This window comes from Triplophysa dalaica, chromosome 12 (assembly GCF_015846415.1).
Source record: "Triplophysa dalaica isolate WHDGS20190420 chromosome 12, ASM1584641v1, whole genome shotgun sequence".
Taxonomy (NCBI): domain Eukaryota; kingdom Metazoa; phylum Chordata; class Actinopteri; order Cypriniformes; family Nemacheilidae; genus Triplophysa; species Triplophysa dalaica.
Window position 1 is genome coordinate 9,457,239 of NC_079553.1, and position 22,117 is coordinate 9,479,355.

The following is a 22,117-nucleotide window of genomic DNA, read 5'->3' on the forward strand; positions in this document are numbered from 1 at the left end:
ACCGAATGTATTTGGTGCGTCTTTAGAAGATGCGCAGGGCTGTCAAATTCCAACACTCGCTCTTATATACACAGACAGACCAGCAGTGAATTAGTCTAGGTGCGGAGAAAAAGACTGACTATTTCGTTTTTTTGTGAAAAGACAGACATGGAGAATGCGGCATGTTTTCAGAAACTAAATTTCTTCTTACAGTAGCAATACGTGCAGCGCTTCCTGGCAATCTGTTATAATTCAAAGAAAATCTTTGCAAAAACATCTGAGATTTACACTTCAGAGACACCAGCATGTATTTTAGTAGAAAAAATCTAAAGGAATGCTCATATTTGCATTATATGGTTTTGTCAGACACTTCTTGAATCAACTTTTCTTAATACAGTAATAACACAGTTACAAGCAAGGTACAGTTGTAGTTATGCTCACAGGAGCGGGTATTCTCATTGAAAGATACAGTTGACCTAGATATTAATGTTCTCTTATCATTTAATACTCTTCTGAGGCCAGGACTTACATTAAATAACATCAAATGAGGAGAGATTTTATTTCTATTGAAATCACTGTCACATTCATGGTCGCCATCATCATGATGTCATAACTTAGCATCACCTCTCTCCTCAATCTTTTGGTACCACTATATTTTGGAACAGCTTCAGCTCCATGTTGGAGTATTTTTAGACACGTGATATGAATAGTACACTCTGACCTTATCAGTGAAGAAGGAAAGATTATAGAAAAAGAAATGTTAATTATATACATTAGCACATACTGTACAAGCTGCCTCTCAACAAGACAAAACGAGATCCAACAGGATGATGAGGTCACCAAAAAGAGTGGGGCATTAAAAAAAGATTGACGGAGATGAAGACAGTTACAGTAAGGAGGTTAGGGTTTTTAATAGGCAGGGTATCTAAGGGTATCCGGTTATATAACTCAAGCCTATTGGGACATCACTCGGATTGGAAAGTTTTGAATTGAAAGATGAGAATGAAGGGTTGGTGTTTCAGCAGCTTTCTTTCATCAAGAGGAATAGAAACATCTGAGATATGTAACAAGACAGAAATCATTTTGGATCCATCCATTCATCCAAGCATCCATCACATTTAAACAAATCATTGTCTGATGTTGAGGTTCAATTGTTTATTGTGGAAGAAACATAAAGGGACCTGAATACATAGTATGTAGAATGATGATGTTGATAAATTTAGTTGACAGTAAATAATAAATATTTGTTTTAAATTATTTTCCTTTTAGTTGCTCACATCTGCTAAAAAGTCAGATCTTCCAAACATGACTAAGTCCCCAGATTTACTTCCATTTATGACCAAAAGATCAGCACATGGTGATCACATAAAATACTTGGAAATGTCAACCATCATCAATGAGCAATCAGTAAATTTTACCTTGTTACAAATACCAGAGATGATTATATGACTCCCCAGTGCTCTCAAATTTGATTTTTTTATTGATATATATATATATATATAGGGAAGTAATATATAATCATTATTGTAACTTAACACTATCCTCTACATTGCAAAAAATATTTATTTTAATGAGTATTTTCAGTATTATCAGTAGTACAAATGTCTAAACATAAAACCATTAATGTACCTAAGAACCAAAATTGTCTAAGGTATTAAGATTTAAAAACCTAATATATAATTAATATATCTTAAATTACACACTAAATAAATTACACGCTAACTGGAGTACTTAAAAACTGATTAAGAAAAATATTTTTTGCAGTGTAGGTTTTAAATCATGCTCATTTTTAGGATTAACTTTACATATTTAACTCTTCCTTTACTTCCATTATATCTCCATTCATCTCTGCTTCACAGTTATCTCTGTTCCTCATCTACACACCTCCCCACCTCTTCTAGAAATGTTTCTGCTTCCAGTTTGCAGTATTTTTGTTGTCAGTGCAACTTTTAGGTTATATTAGATGGACAGTTTTGGCACAGCACATCCAGGTCTTTCCAGGTCAGGCGTCATGATTGTAACTATGTTAGACAAGTGGATTTCTGAGACTGCAGAATCTAAAGGATTATACTCAAACCATCTGAAGTACTCAATAGATGACCGTCGACCAAAAATAAATATTTTGTTAATAACAGCTGATGTTATTGTGACATTTGACATTTTTACTTAATGCAGATTATTTAGTTTTAACAGAATCCTTTTTATCATGTTTTTATTCAGACTAAATGTTAAAATATGATTGGCTGCACATACTGTACTTTATATGGATATAAATTCATAATAACTATCTAAATATGCATGTTTCATACAGTCATTTCTTTCAATAATAAGGGAGAACTGCTCCCAAACATTCATATTTGTCAAATACTAATTAATATTGCATCTACAGAGATATATAATCTAACGTTTACATGCCGAAGCATTAATTTTCCGGAAGCTTTCATGTAAGTCCTAAATCATAGATTGAGTTTATGTACAAGTTGCAGAAGAGGCTGAAAAGATTATTGATGTATGTTGTCATGTCTTCGTTTGCTTCGTTGTCCTGACTTCATTTGTTAATTTGCATGACTTAAAACAAATTTAACAGCTTAAGGTGACTTTAAAGCAAAAATGATGTTCCACATGTTTTAGTGTCTATTATACAGTCAGCGATAATCAGGTCATGGAACCACTAGCATCCAACAGGAAACCCAATGAGATTCTACTGTCCAATCAGATAAAGGCATGAATTCATGACTCTTAACTAGTTCAGGGTGTTACCCTCAGAGTGGATTGGCTAAACAATAAATAATCCTTATTCTTTTATGAGTCACATTAAAGATGTGGTAGAAGATGATGTCTGGTCTAACTGATGCTAAATCCTACTGTGAGCAAGCTAAAGCAAAACTACACAATTTATTTGTTTTGGTCAGTGTAGTCTAGATCATGACAGGGAGCAGGAAAGTCAGAAGATGATGGGGCTGGTTGATATGGGGGTTCTCAGACAGCTGTGAGGGGTGAGGAGGGGAAGTCCAGGTTTGTGAAAGAGAAGCCTTGGAATTCCTCTTGACTTATGGCTGCCAGTACATCTGGATCAGAGGGCGTGAGGGCAGGGGGGGCGGATGTAAAAAACTTATCAAAGTTCTCTCCTTTTCTACCTCCCTGTGAGAACAAAACGACAACCAATTAGATATACAGTACTGTGTTTCATTAAAGTAAACATCAAGTTAATCATGTGACACTGCACAAAATGTTTCCTGTTCACAGTGTAAGACAGGCATTTGAATGAATGTCCTCCTAGAATATATTAATACCATTTTTATGTGTATTTAGGCATTACAAAAAAAATGACAGATATTTCATTATACAGGCATGGAAAAGAACATTAAGAGAGCATTTTTAAAACATATAATGATTTTAAAACTGTACAAACTGTTTATTAGTCCCCTTAACCTAAATACAGACCTATCTGCATTTTTGCATTTTCAAATAAACATAATTTAGTTAGATTTTTAGGCTGTTTTCCTCATGGGGACCAAAGAATGTCCCCACAAGATACAAATGTGCAGGTATAGACCTCTTCTGGTGAAGTAAACAACACTGGGTCATTGCTGGTCCAGACAAACTTTCTATTTCAGTTTTACAAATGTTTTGTATCGGATTTACAACTGATTCATAATGTTTACACGAAAATACAGTATATGAGATTAAAAATACCGGACGTGCTTCTTGACCAGTGTTAACATCTTCCAAAGTGTTCTAATGTTATCTTGATGGGAACACCTGGTTCCCCCTGTTAGGTTTACCAGGACACACAAACACATATGATAGATTAGAGTATACTGACACTTCTGGGTTTAAAGGGGGGCTGTATCTCCAGTCTTTCCAGTCTGTCCCAGTCTATCCAACGGAAAAACGGATGTTCCCGTATCTCTCTCTCTGCATCCTCTCCACCACCCAAACGCTTTGCAGGGTTCTTGGTCAGGAGCTAGTGAATTCAGACGAAAAGGAATACTTGTAATCTCTTCTCCCTTCAGTAATTTGGTTTCATTCTAGTAGTCTAATTTAAGTGTAATTCTATGCAGGTAATGTTAGTATTACAGTAGATTGCCCTGTGTGCTAAACATGTAGACGACAGAGATGTAACAACATGAAGTAGATTACCCCTTTGCAGATGGCCACAGCCTCCCGAGAGAGACTCTTAGGATATGAAACGCTCTGTTCCATGATGGACTGAAACAGCTCCTCCTCATCTATGCCATCAAAAGGAGGCTGATGAAAAGAGAGCGAGACAGAGGGTGCAGGTGCTGGGAATAAAGATCTATTGAGAAAAGGACAGAATTAATGGATCATGGAAAGAGAGGATGAAAAATTACCTGACCAGCCAGCATCTCATACAGCAGGACTCCATATGACCACCAGTCTACTGCCTTACCATACGGCTGGTATGCCACAATCTGAAAATAAAAGTGTTAAAAATGCATACAGGAACTAATAATGAGCACAACAATTTGAATATCTTTGAATCTTTCAGTTCTTGAATTTTAATTACCTCATCCACACAACATATAAGCAATTTCCAGAAGATCACAATCTATGTTTAAAATGCCAGCTACAAACTTTATTTATTTCATAGATGTTAAATTTCATGATAATTATTATCCTTCACTTCATGGATGGAAAACACTTTATTTCACATAACGCTCTAACGTACCCTGACGCCAACTAGTGCCAAACAATGTGCACATAAACACAAAAAATCATATTAAAGATAATTACACAACCGCGAGTGTGTCGGCGAGTAAGAGAGATTAATTTCCTCGCCTGTATGGACGCACATTGCATCTTTTCAAAATGACAGGGACACAAAGATCATTGATTTTTTTTACATAACGTGATCAATGTGAGCCGGTTTAACGGCTGGGTTAATAGAGTACTGACGCACACTGGCCTCTGGCAGAACCACACACACACAAAACCCCCACACACAAAACACATGCATTGACAGACAGTTTAGTACATACATCAGTCAGACCAGATTTCCATCAAGTGGACACGTAGTAAACACCACATTGAGCCTAAATGTAATCACATACAAAGACTCGTAGATGTACAAACTTAGACGTATGCTGACTGTGCACATTTGCTGTTATATGTAAACACAGAGTCAAGGTCACAATAAGAAGATAAATGAGATGAGAGGAATGTATGCAAGAGAGGTAGAAAAAAGACAGAGGGAGAAAGAGAGAAAGAGGTAACTGGCAAACACTGCATAGTAACCAAACTTACTGTAATCGTGTTATCCGTTTCACCTTTTTGTCAATAATTCTATACAGTATATATAGTCAAATCACTGGATATATATAGCATACTGAGTGTCATCTATACACATTATAATGTATATGTGTTTATCGTGCTATATATCATTGCAATGATGTGCTGGTTAAATTTGTATGCAAATAGAAAACAAACTGAGAAAGACCTCAGGTGCGATGTAATCGGGTGTGCCACAGAAGGTCCGAGTGGTGTCGCCCTCCATCATGCCCTCTCTACACATCCCAAAGTCTGCTATCTTTGTGTGCCCTTCACTGTCCAGCAAGACATTATCCAGCTTAAGATCTCTTCAGATCGCGGAGAGAGAGAACAAGAGCAAAATAAATATGAACAGACTGGAACATATGGGTTGTATAAAGTACTCATGTGTGTCTTTTACCTGTATATAATGCCTTGGTTGTGTAAGAAGAAAAGACCCATGGCTATCTCAGCAGCATAGAACCTGCCAACACCAAAATCTCCCATTAACTCCATAAACACACATCTCTCCACTGCAGGCAAGAGTGAGAAAATGATGCTGAACAAAGGATTTCAGAAAGGAGCTGAAAAATAGACGGTTTTAGCGGGAACGGCAAACGAACGTTATGTGGCCCGGTAGAACTCTGCAAAGAATTATTAACTGTTGAGTAGATTTCATTTAATTTAGTACAATTAATATACAATAAAATAATAATAAAATTATATTTTACTAATATGTATACCAATACAAATACATTTCTAATAAATTGTTATATTATAACCAAACACAGGCCAGAAGTTAACTTCTGGCCAGGTGCATGCGTCTGAGGAAACCGTCTATAGAGATGCAAGGAAATAAACAGAAAACAAAACTGAAATTGATTTTATTTTCGTAAGAAAAGTGTAGAACTTACGCCGCATGTGGTTCTTTAAACTTCCCGACAATTTGGATATGAAACATGAGATCACCACCGTTCACATACTCCATAACATAATACAGACGATCCTGCAACATTAAAGTATGATATCAGATCAGAATTTTATAATACAAACCCCAAGCAACATAAATTATTAAGCATTCAATAAAAGTCCACATTTGATAAGCAAGCCAAATCATCAAAAAATATTACCAAATATTTTTTAAATGGACTGTTTTCATACATACAAATTACATATTTGTGTCAATAACCAGAATTCTTACATCGCAAATAATGGATCTGTATATTAGATAAGTAAAAGCAAATGTAAAGAAAAATCGATGTTCTCTCAATCCTCCATGCTTCATATTTGCAAAGGCGCTTTATAATATAATTCTATATATTGTTCAGCTAAACTGATTATATTTTAAGTCAAAACTAGTTTAATTAATTTAAAAAGCAACAAATCCCTTCAGGTGAAACATTTTCCACCAAAGTCAAGACAAAAGATGCAAAGAACAGCAGGGTCTGTCTGGACCTACTAATACAGCTCTTACTAAGTTCACAATTAAACACACACAATTAAAACCTTGTGATGGCACAATGGACCTTGTAGAAAGCTGCACATCAGTTTGTGATTAACATTTATTCATTACCACAGTAATGTTCTACCCTCATTTACTGGAGAGGCATCAGAAAAGAGCATCTGGTGTTAAAAAGATTTAAACGTCTCATCATTAAAAATGCCTGCATTCTTCCACTGAGCATCTGATGACTGATGTAACAGACATTGTTATTGCTGTAACAGCTTCCTCAGGTACCTGATATGAGAAACATCATACACTATTCCAACACATACACACTGTTATAAATTGACAGGAAAATAAGAATCTAGTGATTTGACATGAGTAATTCAAACCTTAAAAAGCCATTAAGGCCAGACTTAAACACACACACATGCCACTGCTCTTTCTCTCTTTGAATACTACAGCTGCGAGTGTATTTCATTAGGCTGATTGCCACTTTCCAGTGTGTGTCTGCTAAAAGATGTCTCACAATTAGAACCGGGGAAAGTCATTTTTCAAAGCAAAATGAGGCAACTAACAGAGATCTGAAAACGACTCTCCAAATAGCTACTGATTGAATTGCAGATTAGACATTAGTTTCAGAAACGATTTATTATGACAAGGTGAAAAAATAAAACGATGAACAAATTGTCTTTTATTATTTTACATTTGAAGGGCAGGGGACGAATCCCATGAATCAATGATGTTGCTCCAGGTTGCCAGTTAAGGACAATTATTGCAGTATTTCAAAAAGACCTAAAGCTATTAAGTGGACAAAATGCCCCACTATGATATAATCGTTCCATTATTTTGTCCACCTACTGTTCGTGTTGACATTATACTGTATAAACTCAAAATTTTAAAAGCAAGGTACCCATTATTACATTTCTATTCCAGACTGCTAATGATCTTGTTAAGGGCACAAAGCCAATGAATACATTTCATCTTTTAGTCCCAATCCAAGCCAAAGTATACAACAATTTAATGAGGTAAAATGAATATTAAATGTGATAATTTTACAATGTTTAAACCTCTATAAAACAACTGGTCGGATTAAAACCCATGCAGCACAAGTGACATTTCAATGCATATACACTGTTTATTTCATAGTTTACATACGTATACTTTATGCAAGCATGACCTCAGACTTCGATAGGCGCAAACACACTAACACACAGACACACACACCTCAGTCTGAAAGGCGCAGTAAAGAGCGGTCAGGAAATGAGGACGTCCCGTAAGGCCCAGCACTCTCCTCTCCACCATAGCGCTCTCTGTATCCTCATCCTGAAACAGCACGTCCTTCTTCAACACCTTCACCGCAAACAGACGCTCGCTTCCCCTCTCCTCTGCCAATAACACCTATGTGAAGATGATGAAACACTTCCTGAATGTTAATAATTAAAAGTTCATCCTCTTCTGTTCACATTCATCCAGCAGAGACTCGATTAGACAAACACAAAAAGAGAAAAGGAAACATCATTTGACGCTGGTTTAACATCGACTTCAACCAGTGGAACATGCTGTAGACTCAAATCAAACAACCCAATCAGAAAATGAGATATTCTGAAGAATGTTGGTAACCAAACAACATTGGCCTCCATTGACTTCTACTGTATGGACACAAAAACACAATTCTCAAAATATCACTTCTGAATCTTAGTCCGAACAACATGAGGGTGAATAAATGATGACAGAATTAGCATTTTGGGGTGAACTATCCCTTAAATAGTCTAACTTTAGGCTTTATCTTCTTTGCACAAAACATAATTACTTTTTTCGTACGATTTTGGAGGAAAAAAATGTCATTTCACCCCAATTGATAAAGAGCAAAAATAGTGCGGTCAAAAGAAAGTGAAAATTAAACTGAAATATAAATGACTTTCCTTTCATGTAGATTAGCTTCTTCCTCACGTGAGCTGCTCTCTCTTCACATCTTCCTCTTTTTTCTTCGTCTCCGTGCCATTTTTCTATCTCTGGGTCCCTGGTCTCTCTCTGTCTCTCTGCTCCTCTCTTTAATCTCGTCCCTCGTTTTTATCCTTTCTTTAGCACGGCTCTGCGCCCCGGAGGATGTGCTGTCTACTGAGCATACCCCAGGCCTCTTATATAACCAAATAACCGCGCACACGCATATGCGCACCAGCACTCGCACAGAAGCACACGTTCAAAGGAACCCACAAAATCTACACTTCCAAACATTGTGAAATGACACAGGTGTGCCCACAGAGGCAAACAAACATTCCTCCGCAACACCCAAACAAATACTAAACGAAAAGCGCAAACGCTCTCGTGTCATTTCTCTTGAGGGATCAAACAGCTCAGGCCTTCACTCGTGTGCTCTGCAATGCACTGACAGATGACAACCGCGTTTAATATTCCGCTCGGCACAGACAGAGGAATAATACTTTGTTTGATCAATTTGCCTCATAATATTCCAACATTCCCACGCCTGCCCCATCATACAGCTGCTCGGGCCCTACAGCGTGCTTCTTACACACGGAGTGTAACAAATCAAGCTTTTATTTATCACATAACAGGATTGCCTTGTATCTACACAGCTCCAGGTATTTCAAGGTAAATGAGATATGGGATTCGCTAGACCTTAGATGATTTTACATGACAATTCCGAATTACAGCAGGGACGGGGAAATCCGTCTGTACTTTTGCAACTGGGAGCAGAAAAGCAGTTTTGCCTTTTGCCTGAATTACTGGCAGCCCAACTATGACTGAAAAAAAGGTTCTGTTCAAGGACACTTTAACCTTGTCACTCAACTTTGCATCTATAGAGAAAGAATATGTAGATACTGCTTGTCTGTTGATGTGTCAGAAAGACATAATGACTGGGTCCGCTTTAGAGCTTGTTTAAAAGGCTGTTTAAACATGAAGAGAAAACTATGACAAATCCAATGCCATCTCATGATGAACTATACAGTAAATGTATTTACATGTACATTTATTCAGATGCTTTCATCCAAAGTGACTTACAAAAGAAGGAGCATTTAAAGGAATAATTCACCCAAAAACTAATATTTACATAATTTTTTATTTCTGTTTAGGTTAAATTATTGTCAAGTTATCTTCTTACAAGCATATTCATCAAACATGTCTTCTGAGAAGTTGTCATATCCAGGTTGTTTTTCAGACATGACTGAGCACACTCTGTATGTTAACATGCATACAGCTAACGTATTGTTCGCTAAACACATTCAAAATATAATAATATAATAGTTTTCTCTCACAAACGTATCATTTCGCTTTTATTAACACGCTCAAGTCAATTGGATTATTTTAATGATGGATGTACTTCTATGCGCTTTTTTGAGATTAATCATTTTGGATCCCGTATTAAAAAATAACATGATGGTATTTTAACGTAAAATTATTTGCTTGTGATCAACTGAAGAAAGGAACACTTATAAAGATGGGACGGCATGAGGGTGTGAAAATTGATAAATTTGTCATATTTGGGTGAAGTATTTCTTCACTTTTTGCCTTTGGAATGTTCCTTTTAATGTTCAACGTAGATTTCATTTACAGTCGATTCAGGTCTGTCTTCCTTTATAGGCATAGCTTAAGGTCAAAGTAAGAAAAAAGCTATTAAACATTTTTCCAGTGCTCATTATAGTTCATGGACAAGCGTACATGAGATTAATCACATGTAGGCCTTTACTTTAACACCTATTTCAAGTTAAATTGTTTCCTTAAATGACCAGCGTGCAATTTTTTCGAGGATCTATTGGCAAAAAGGCATATAATATACACAGTTATGTCTTCAGATGTGTATAAAGACCTTACATAATGAAATTTATGTTCTTATTACCTTAGAACGAGATATTTCTATCTGCATACACCGCAGGTCCCTTGCATGTAATTTGCCATGTTTTGTCAGGCTATGTAGAGCTTTGAAAGGGACGGGTAGAGTCGTTTGTTGCAATTCGCAACCTCAGCACTAGATGCCGCTAGATTTTACTAACTGGTCCTTTAAGGAACAAATATGTGTAATTTGAATGACTAAATTAGTTAAAAACGAATTTGAAAAACTAAATGTAAAAGCTTTAAACATATTGTTGTAGATGCATTATATTTGTATAGTACCTTGCCAAAACTCCCTTTTCCCAGAACCATGAGGAAGTTAAAATCTTGCAGTCTGATAAGACCCTTGCCTGTCTGCGGTACAATGGCAGTCGGGCTCAGAGCAGACGGGGTCACAGCAGTCACAGGTGCTGTCAGGCTAGCAGTAACAGGAGGAATGGAGGGAACCAGAACTTCTTCTGGCACCTACAGACATGGAGATAAATGTGGTATGAGAGAAAGAGAGAGAGAGAGAGAGAGAGAGAGAGAGAGAGAGAGAGAGAGAGAGAGAGCGTCTAAACAAACCTACACTGCCCTCCTGTGGAAGTGTTATGGAAGTAACACTATTCCTGTACTGCTGTAATTTAAAAAAAGGCTTTAAGCAGCGTGACAGACAATGTTTTATCATGTGTCACATTTTTGACACAAAATTGATTTATTACAGACACAATACCCCTAGAGCAACCTGAGCTATAAGGGATACTTCACCCAAAAATGAAAATTCTGTCTCACTTACTCACTTTGGAGTTGATAATGGGCAGCAAGATATGTTTGGTTATAAGCATTATTCCAAATATATTTTTCTGTGTCATCATATAATATATACATAGAAATATATACAGAATCAAAGGTGAGTAAATAATGATAGAATTGTCATTTTTTGGTGAAGTATCCATTTAAGTGTCCTGCTAAAGGGCACAATGGTGATACTGTTCATGGATTGACTGACACTTGTGTAAACTATTAGTTGCTAGCCCAGATATTTCAATAAAAAAGATAAATAAAAAAGAAAGTCGTTTGCACAATCAAGTGCATTAAGGGTAAATGCAGTGATGGTGTAAGAGCAAGTACCTGCAGGTCTGGGTCAGGCACAGGATGTTATAATACTCTCCCTCATCCTGGTTGAGAAGTTTAAACCAGCCGCTGACAGAACGTCTGAATATTTCACTGACTCCGAATGACAAAGCGCCCATGAAGTCATTCCGTGAGGTCCGATCCCAGTCCCAGACTTCCACGGACAAACGCCTGTCCCACTGCCTCCCCCGCACTGAACTAAACAGAAGAAACAAACATAAAAAGTCCTACCAACGCATTCCAACGCAAACAGCACCCACCATAAAACTGCCTTTTACATGTGTGCACCACTTAATATCTCAAATGCAAAAACCTAGATGTATTTTTACATCTTTTGTTTCTACAAAAGCACAACCACACACACAGACACTTACAAAGTGAAGGTCTCGTTCCAGATAGGGTTGAGTGTAGAACGGATGGTTTTGGTTTTCTGTTTGCTCTGGCTCTTGGGATCAGGGATGAGTTTGAGCTTTACATAAGGGTCTGACAGGCCATTAGGGTCCATGGGGATCAGATTATGTGCTTCATGTACTAAAACATAAATGACATATTGAAAATTAGGCATTTGTGGATTGTATTTGCATGTGGTGTTCACATACAGTATGTGTTAAAATGACAATTATTTCATCAATTCCTCACCCTTATGTAATTTGTATGACTTTCTTTCTTCTGGAGAACACAAAAGAAGATGTTTTGAAGGATGAAGGTAACCAAACCAAATTTGGCTCCATTGTCTTCCATTGTATGGACACAAAACCACAGATTGTCACAAATTCCTCAAAATACTTTCTTTTGTGTTCCACAGAAAACGAAGTCACGTACAGGTTTTGAATCACACGAGGGTAAAGAAATGATGACAGAATTATTTTTTAAGGGAAAAAATAACAAATATCATTTACATGTTTCCCTGCAACAGAGTGTAAATGTTAATTTTGAATTTCTTGTTAAGAACTTTTAACAAGAACTTTTAACAAGAAATTCAAAATGAATATTTACACTCTGTTGCAGGGGAAAATGTAAATTGTATATATACAATATTTATCAGTCGGCTAGCATGGAGACGGCCTCTAACACATCCACGAAAAGCCACAAAACTCTCATTTTGATTTAATGGGGTCTTTAAATTAACTTGTCTGTAAATCCTGCAGCTGGTTCTCATTAAAACAACAGCGCTGCAATGGAAACGTTCACATTCTCGGTATGGCATTAGTAGTCTTCTCACTGCTCATTAATCTCTCTACAGTGGCGCTGATCTGAGGGCCACATGCTCAGTTAGGTTGACACAGTGCAGCTAATGCATTGTAATACAGCAGCTTGTGTGTTTATAATTAGCCTTATCCTCATGAACTGATGATGCTGTATACACACATTTCCCTCTGCTGGAGGGAAGCTTAACTGTGCCACTCGGCGATGCACTTCCTTAAACAGCCAATTTTTCTACCTCTCTCAACGAGGTTCTTCCTTGGGGTATGCAAAGGGGTCCCTCAAATTACATTGTTTGTAAAGTCTTATAGCGTTTGACAGCTTTCAGACCTGCAGTCATGCTCACCTGAAATAATGATGTCCTCTATCTCACCGCGAACGGTCAGGCGAATACGGCCTCTTTTCTCAGTGTGGTCCTGTCCGCAGAGGCTGGGGACGCTGTTCTCACAGCGCTTGTGTACATTCATGTCACAATCTTTCACACACAAAAAAGAGAAAGAGAGAGTTGGGTTTATAGATAAAAGAGATATAAACTTTTAGTCCTCTGCCTGTCCAAGAGAGATTAATGGGAAGAGTCATAGCGGCAAGAGTCACGTTGTTCTTTATGACACAGCAGGCTGAAACAACATGCTGTCAGCCATCACAGTTTGCTTTATTATGTTCAGGGAGTGCAACACGTCATGCAAATTACATTAGATGATATGGTTGTTATGACATGAATTAAAGCGGAGTTAAAGAGAATTAATTCAGTATGATATATCCATTATAATCCTGATATAAAACATAACTCTTCACTGAAGTATGGGTTGATTTATTATGGTGTGCAGATTATGTTTATTATATTATGATGTAGGAATTAATATTGTTGAGGTGTGAATAAGATGCAATACAGTTATATTGATGTTGTCCTTCCATAACCTTGGATGTACATAGGAGTTGTAAATGATCAAACACTGTGTTGTCGAAGTTGACAAGAACTTTTAATATATTTATTGGTTAGATATTTGTAAAACCCAGTGATACACATAAAGGGTGAGTAAAGATAAAGTCTGATGACAAAATATGGAGTTACAAGGTTTCAGAAAGACAGTAGCAACATTTTACTAAATGAAAATTGTCTAGTTCACACTAAAATTGGACGTTAACCTGTATGACTTGGTGTATGTCATGATATTTAGCAGGAATCGCTTTCTTCCATACAATCAAAATGGATGGGGACAGGTCCTGACAAAATGTTAAATGCTGTCTCATTTGTAAGTCCCTTTGGATAAAGGATAAATGTACAGTTATGCATGTAAAGCCATTGTAGCCATATACTTACATTGTATGGAAAAAAGCTTGAAATTCACCTCCTATTTCTGTTTTTATTTTAAAAAAGTCAGATTTGGATCAAAACAAATTTAATAAAAAAAATAAGTGACCATTTCAAAATCATTTTTTTATTTTAAATTTTGTATAGGTACGTGCTTGGTAAATTATTTTTGTTTAATTCTGTGAAGTAACATGTCTTTCCAATTTCAAACGAAAAGTTTCTATTTGCATTTATTTTCAAAAAAATGATAACTGTATTTTTTTAGGCCTCAAATACTGCAAAGAAAACATAGTTCATATTCACTTTTAAGCAACACAACAATAATATTTGTCGGCTACATGTATTTAGGAAAACTTCCAAAATATTTTTTATGTGATAACTTTTATCACAGTTTTTAAGTCTCTAGTCATGCTCAGTCTTTCACATTGCTGTTTAATGACGTTATGTCACTCCTGAGGTTTGATTTTGGCGAAATTAAATAGACACTGGACTTGAATGACCCCAACACATCTAGAAATGTAGATTAAAAGAAATTTTGGAACAGTCTCTACATTTTTTCTGACTGTATATGGATGGTAAAGGGATGCCATGAAGATCTGTAGTGAGGTAAGCAGGCATTCAAACGTCCTTGCATTGTGATTGGCAGAAATACAGTAGAAGTGAACTCACTGGGACATTTCATGCCCTGATGTATGAGGCCGTAAAGTAGAGAGCCACACTGATCACAGAAGGTAGGACTGGAGTATGTATGTACTTTAAACTTGTGTTTGCTCTTGAGATCCTAGACAGAGCGAAAGAGAAATATTTTACTGGTTTAATTATTTAATCACTTAGTCTGTTAGCAATAGCACTTTATACTGTATGAGAATATGAGATTTCATATTCAATGCAGCCAGCCATGAGTGTCCAATTCCTCGAATAGGTAGAAAGAGAATGAGATTTAAATAATGCATATGATGAGACATCACTCTATAGTTAGAATGATTTGTTTTTATGCACAGATGCACCGAGCATACTCACAAATAATAAACACACCCCCGGCTTTCTCTCTCTCTCTCTCTCTCTCTCTCTCTCTCTCTCAAGGTCCAGAGAAAATGCTTCATTTCAAAGTGACTTTTTCACTCTGAGCCAATTAGCTCAGGCTATTTTGAGGATGAATGGTGGATGAATATACGAGTTCAGTTCAGCTGTGAAAACTGAATCCATGCTAAATGACCTCGCTCTATCTGGTCCTCTCTCTCTCTCCATGCTGGCTGCTCTTTTTCTTCATCTTCCTTCACACTTTTCTCTCTATGTCTGTCACATAGACATCATTGGCCGGCATTTCTTTTGGCCTAGTCACACATGCACGTCTGCACACAATAATTCCTCTACCTCATTTTCCATACAATTTATTTAGCTGCTTATAAAAAATAGAAAAGAAATAGAGAGTGAAATATACTGTAGATGTAGTAGCCCATTTTTCCCTTTCACACATATTCTCGCACTCACACTGTACTATGGGACTGTCGGTAGCAGTGTAACACCATCCCACCACTTTCCCTGCATGTTTTATCAGAGAATGAATAAAAAAGGCGGGAGAGAAATGTGATACTCTTTTTCCCTTATAAGGCCTTTCTCTGGTAAAAAAGGAAGAAATACAAGAGAAAGCAATGAAAGGATAATTGGGAAAAAGGAAATGATGGCATGTGACCGTGAGATCAACTTCTGCGTAGCTTACTCAGCCAAAAAATAAAAAGCTTGCTAGGCAAAAGTGAGAAAATGAAAAATCGGGATGGATGGGTAATGGAGGATATAGGAGATTGAGAGATGAAATATGGTGATCACAGCGGAGAATGACACGTGATGAAAAAGGCTAGATGAACTCAATATACAATACAAGGAAAAGAAAAGAAAAATGCAAGGATGGAAAAAACGTTAATGGAAGAAGAATGAATGTATACATGCACAAAGACATCTGTGGACACACACCGCATAGCTTACATACAGTACATAGCCGACATACAATACATAGCTTACATACAATACATAGCCTACATACAATACATAGCCTACATACAATACATAGCCTAAATACAGTACATAGGCTACGTACCTCCGCTTTGGGTGCAGTGATGGCCCCAGGACAGGTAAAAGTTACAAACTCATGACAGCGTTTGTGCACCACAAAACTGCAGACTGAGAGAAAAACAAACCATACTTGTTCAAGCGGTTCTCTTGTATTACACAGAAAACATGTCACACACTTCAAGATTTATTAAGTAAAAGGTTAAGACTTCATAATAAATTTGTTGTGTTTTTTTCACAACAAATAATTAATTTCATAGTTGTGTGTTAACAACTAGTTAATGCATGTGCTGACATTAACTAACAATACTTACTGTATAATTTTTTGTTTCGATGACACAGAGAAGATTGGAGAATGTTGTTATATTTATTGAACCCCATCAACTAGCATAGTAAGAAAAAAATATTTTCAATATTTTGTTCTGTTTGACACAAATTATGTTTTGAGGAATGTAGGAAAGCAAACAGTTCTGAGGCACTTTTGACTACCATTATCTTTTTTGCTTCCAATGTAGTCAATAGTGGCCAAGAACTGTTTGGTTCGTCCAAATATCTCTCTCTGTATTCAACAAAACAAAGAAATTATTCAGATTCGAAACAACTAGAGAGTAATTCAAGACAGAATTTATACTTTTGGGTAAATTGTCTGTTAAATGTTCACTTTAGCATATACTATTAAATGTTCAAAATCAAACGTTGTAACTGTTTATTGTTGCAAATATTTTTACATTTTAAAGGTCCAGTGTTTTTATTTTAGATAAATCTAGCGGTGAATTGTAACCAATGCCTCACTCTATCCCTCACTTTCAAAGCACAACGGTCGCTGACACAGAACTAAGATGTTGTCACGTTTTGGCTTCTTTACCGAAGGAGAAAACGTATTAAGACACACTGTCCGTTTAGGGCTAGTGTAGAAACAACATGATGAATTCCATGCAAGCAGGCCCTCGATGTATGTAGATAGAATAGCTCATTCTAAAGTTATAACAACATAACGCTTCATTATGTAAGGTCTTTATACACCTCTGACTGCATAGATATGTACACTCACCTAAAGGATTATTAGGAACACCATACTAATACTGTGTTTGACCCCCTTTCGCATTTCAGAACTGCCTTAATTCTTCGTGGCATTGATTCAACAAGGTGCTGAAAGCATTCTTTAGAAATGTTGGCCCATATTGATAGGATAGCATCTTGCAGTTGATGGAGATTTGTGGGATGCACGAAGCTCCCGTTCCACCAAATCCCAAAGATGCTCTATTGGGTTGAGATCTGGTGACTGTGGGGGCCATTTTAGTACAGTGAACTCATTGTCATGTTCAAGAAACCAATTTGAAATGATTCGAGCTTTGTGACATGGTGCATTATCCTGCTGGAAGTAGCCATCAGAGGATGGGTACATGGTGGTCATAAAGGGATGGACATGGTCAGAAACAATGCTCAGGTAGGCCGTGGCATTTAAACGATGCCCAACTGGCACTAAGGGTCCTAAAGTGTGTCAAGAAAACATCCCCCACACCATTACACCACCACTATAATTGCATTAATGAGAAATTGAACAGGTGTTCCTAATAATCCTATCGGTGAGTGTATATTCTATTGCATTTCTGTCAACAACAAAAAATTCCTTCCAAAAAATTTGACATTTGACCTTTAAACAAATGTCTTAAGTCAGGATGCAGCAAAAGATGACTATAAGGTAGCTCCTTTGTTAAATAGCCTGTAAATGGCTTGTCAAACTATCAATATTTCGCGTTTACAAGCAACAGGCGCTTACCCAAAATGCTTAACAAGCTATATTTATACTGTGTACTGAAATGATCAAGGATGTAAACCTGACAAGGTGTTTGACTGGGGCAATCTCACTTTGATGGGCAAAAACTCAGAAGTTGTCCTGTTCTTTTGACACCAACATATCAAAGAAAACTGACATCACTCAAGATATTTCAGTATGAAATATAGACTTAAAATACCCTGTGCAATCACAAATTCCCTCCTCTTCGTCTCAATGTTTTTGCTGCATTATGACAAGTTATGACATTTAATGTTTAAATTGGAATAAATATAAAATATTGTGTTTATTAAGCATTTACAAGGCAGGTTATTATGATTCAATATTTGACTCACAGCAAAGTACAGCGACCCTTCTTTTTATGCGTTTTGCCATTTCATATCACAAAGTACATTTCCATCTCAAAGACTTTCACCAACAACTGACAGATTAATTCAAAGCCATTACCTTGACACTGGAATCCTTGCTTTCCAATTCCCCTGTAAAACATACAAAACACTCATCATGCTATCTAATTATACTGCTATGCTGTGATATATTAGAGATTTGTGCACAAGAGAGGTGAGCAAAAACTGCACAATGCATATCCATCCTGACAGAGGGCAGATAAGGTAATGTCAAGAAATCCTCTTATGACGAGCAATTTAAGAGCTCTTCAGTACCATAATAACAGGTTTCCCCGCTCCTCATCACTTTGCCATGCAAAACACAACTTAGCATAAACCCCTCAAGTGCTCATACGAGATGCTTTGACACCCAATACTTTAGATATGATGTGCTCCGATATGCATTTGAGTGTATCTCTCTGTAAGAGTGTCCTTCAAAGCAGTCGAAGGGTTTGAAGAGATGTGATCAACATACTGTATATTCAGAAATATAGGGGCAGAAAGAGAGAAAGTAAGAGGCTGTAAGAATTAACCCGAAACTGCAATTGCATTTATAACAGTATTCATCTTCATACTGTATGAGGTGGGCATAAAATCTTTGATGGATGTCCAGAAGCTCAAGAGTCGACAGGTAAAGATAATGAAAGCCAATCGAAAAAACTATACTAAAATCAATTTTTTCACAATCATTATTTTATTATTATAGTTTAAACATTATTCATGTCTGCTTTTCTTGAGTTTTAACTTGATGTAACTGATTATAACATTCAATAGTGTTTGTATAGGTGGAACTCTGACTACTTTATGACACTGAGATGTGACTGTGTCTGAACTCACTCCATGCATATTACTATTATTATTACTATAATAATAAACTAAAACATAAACTGCAATATTATTTTACAATTCTAGGCCAATGCTGTCCTTGAAAAGACCAATAAAGTTTAATGAAATGGAATGGTGGTGCATTGATTTGAATTCTAAAGACAGAATGAGAAACAGACACATCTACAGTAGCTAACCGAGTCGCGTTAATGAAGAGGAGCTATAGGAGTGAGCGATCTACGGGCCATATGGCTGGCCGAAGCTCCATACGGGTTCTGTGAAGCATGTGGTTAAATGGCATCTCAAGCAGAGGGGGCTGCATAATTTAAAAGCCCCTCAAGGCATGAGTTTTACATAGCGAAGTGCAAACTCTGAGAACGAGCACGGCCGTGTAACACGTGTTTGAAACAGAGTTCCTCTCCCCCCTCTTCTGTGTGTGTGTGTGTGTTTTAGAGCACGTGCGCTCATTGTAAATATTAACTTAGTTCTAGAATAAAACACATCTACAGCCAGGCCTTGTGCAATGTAATGTGTTCAATATAAAATGCAACTTTTAAACAAATTATGCTGTATTAATGCACATTTAAGGTCATACATTCAGACATAAGAAGTCTATGAAGGTGTCAGGAAATAAGGTAAACATAATTCCAAATAGTAAAAATAAATAAAATATATAATAATTTAATATACAGCTGCAAAAAAAAAAATTGTGTAAGATTATATTCAGTTTTTCTGAATTTAGTATTTACAGGTGTGGTATCGGGTCAAATATTTTTTTGTTTAATTCTTTGAAAAACTAATAATATTTAGAATAAAAATATCGTTTCTAATTGCTTTTATTTGTAAAAATGAAAACTGGACAAACAGGTCAAAATAACAGAAAAGATGCTCTGTTTTAATCAAAAAAGAAATACAGCAAAGAAAAAAAGTTCACATTCACTTTTAAAGCGGCCCTGCAACGATGCGTCATGCATTCTGACTTCTTTATAATGTTAAACGTGCTGTCTTCTTATGCTTACCATGGTCAACTTGTCAAAAAACGAGCTGGGCGTATTACGTAGTATTTCTGTGATTGATACACTCCCCCAACGATCGTACAGGTTTCGGAAAGTTCATTTCGAACATATAAAACTGTTTTGTTACAGCTTTTCTTAGTCCCTTATTGGACAATTATCCCAGAAAAGCGCACGGCCACAGGAGAGCAGGAGAAGAACCATGCACAGACGTCACTTTCACTTGTAAGTAGGAGAGAGAGAGAGCATACGTTTGTGCGGTTCAGTTGTTTGTTTGTTTACTGCATTTGGGTGATGAATGTTATATAAACTGTGAATATAACGCTGGATTTGAGGATCGTTTGAAACTGATATATGAAGCCTTCCCAGCGCTAAAAGATGCCGGACATGAACCAGATGCGGTGAGTGAAACTGATGTCTGTGTTTTGTTGACAATGGGTGCGCATGTGCTTTGGTTCAGCCTACCCCTCCCCCCCGCACGCGCTGAATGTTTTCGAAAACAGTCGTAAAGCTTTATCTATCTTTTATAAATGTGATCAAACTAAATACTCTTCGAAGATACGAATTATGCAATACTATATAGGTACTCAAGATTAATATGAGATTTGCATAAAAACCTGTGTGTCACGCCCGCTTTAAGCAATAAAACAGTAATATTTCCAAATGTATTTAGGTTTTATTATGTTATTTTATGTGTCTCGTCATGCTCTCAGTCTTTAACGTTGCTGTTGGATGACTTTTTGTCACTCTAATATATCTATAAATGCTGATTAAATGAAAAATGAAAATGTACATTATTTATCATATCCTTATTGATAGTATAAATATTGAAAACAACTGTGCATAAATACTCTACATATATGGTATATAGTATCAATGCTAAAAATATTATATGTATGTATGTATTTATTTATGTATTTGAATACATGTGAATACACAATTGTTACAGATTTTGCCGGTGTGATATGAAGAACAAAGCGCAGGATGAGGTCAGTTCAGCACTGAGAGCGAGTTACGAATCACAATATGAATCATCTCATTTTAAAATTAAATCGATGGATAATGCACTGCAGTCTTAAGGTTAAAGTATCTGGCTTGAACAAAATGATATCAAGGGGTCAGTTAAATACTGATGTGGTCAGCAGAGGGGTAAACATGTACCAGATGAAGTCTGTGCAGTGGCTGCAGAACGTGGGCTGCTTGAAGAACCGGGCAGTGAACTGGTGGTCCTTCACTTCAACAACCCTCTTGTGTTTGAGTGCTCCCTTCCTCTGGAACACGGGGAGTCTTGGCGGAGGAGAAAGAGGAGAGGGGAGAGGCGAGGAGGTGGGAGATGGGGAGGACAGGGCCAGGGGTGAGAGAGATGGAGAGACTGGTCTAGACATGCTACCAGCTAAGAGAGCAGGACACAGAAGACGACTGGGAGAAATAAACACAGGGAGTGGAAAAAATAGATTGAAAAGCCTGATTAAACACAGATCGATCACAGGAGTTTGAGACGTGGGACACGGTGGAAGGAGTTCAATAAGGAGCAATGGCAGTTTAGTTTGTGATGTTGAGGAAATGAAAGGAAGAGATTCCCAGGAGGAGGGTAAGAAACAGAGAGGGAAAGAGAGGTTAATACACACTCAAAGAGACACTTCCATAGGGACTATAAAGCGAATAGCGATTAATCTACATTCTGCCCTACTTCAGACACACACACACGCATGCACATACACACACTCAATATATATTCTGCATATCAACCTGGTATTCACTTACCAGCTTATCCACTCTACTTATATCTGTCTGTCTAAAAACGAATTTAAAACAATAAAAATAAGACCATATCTTTGAACAGCTGATCTGAGGTCA

General features: G+C 36.9%; 1 protein-coding gene across 1 annotated transcript; it reads right to left on the minus strand.

Annotated features, from left to right (window-relative positions):
- Positions 1-1,130: 1,130 nt before the first annotated feature.
- prkcg (protein kinase C, gamma) lies at positions 1,131-21,871 on the minus strand. Its single transcript, XM_056763374.1, is given in 17 exon segments — positions 1,131-3,120; positions 3,806-3,946; positions 4,123-4,230; positions 4,335-4,415; positions 5,441-5,579; positions 5,672-5,734; positions 6,165-6,256; positions 7,922-8,095; positions 10,829-11,011; positions 11,657-11,682; positions 11,685-11,857; positions 12,034-12,190; positions 13,209-13,337; positions 14,844-14,955; positions 16,270-16,352; positions 18,484-18,515; positions 21,422-21,871. Coding segments are annotated over 17 exon segments (2,079 nt in total). The 5' UTR covers positions 21,646-21,871; the 3' UTR covers positions 1,131-2,958.
- Positions 21,872-22,117: the final 246 nt, after the last annotated feature.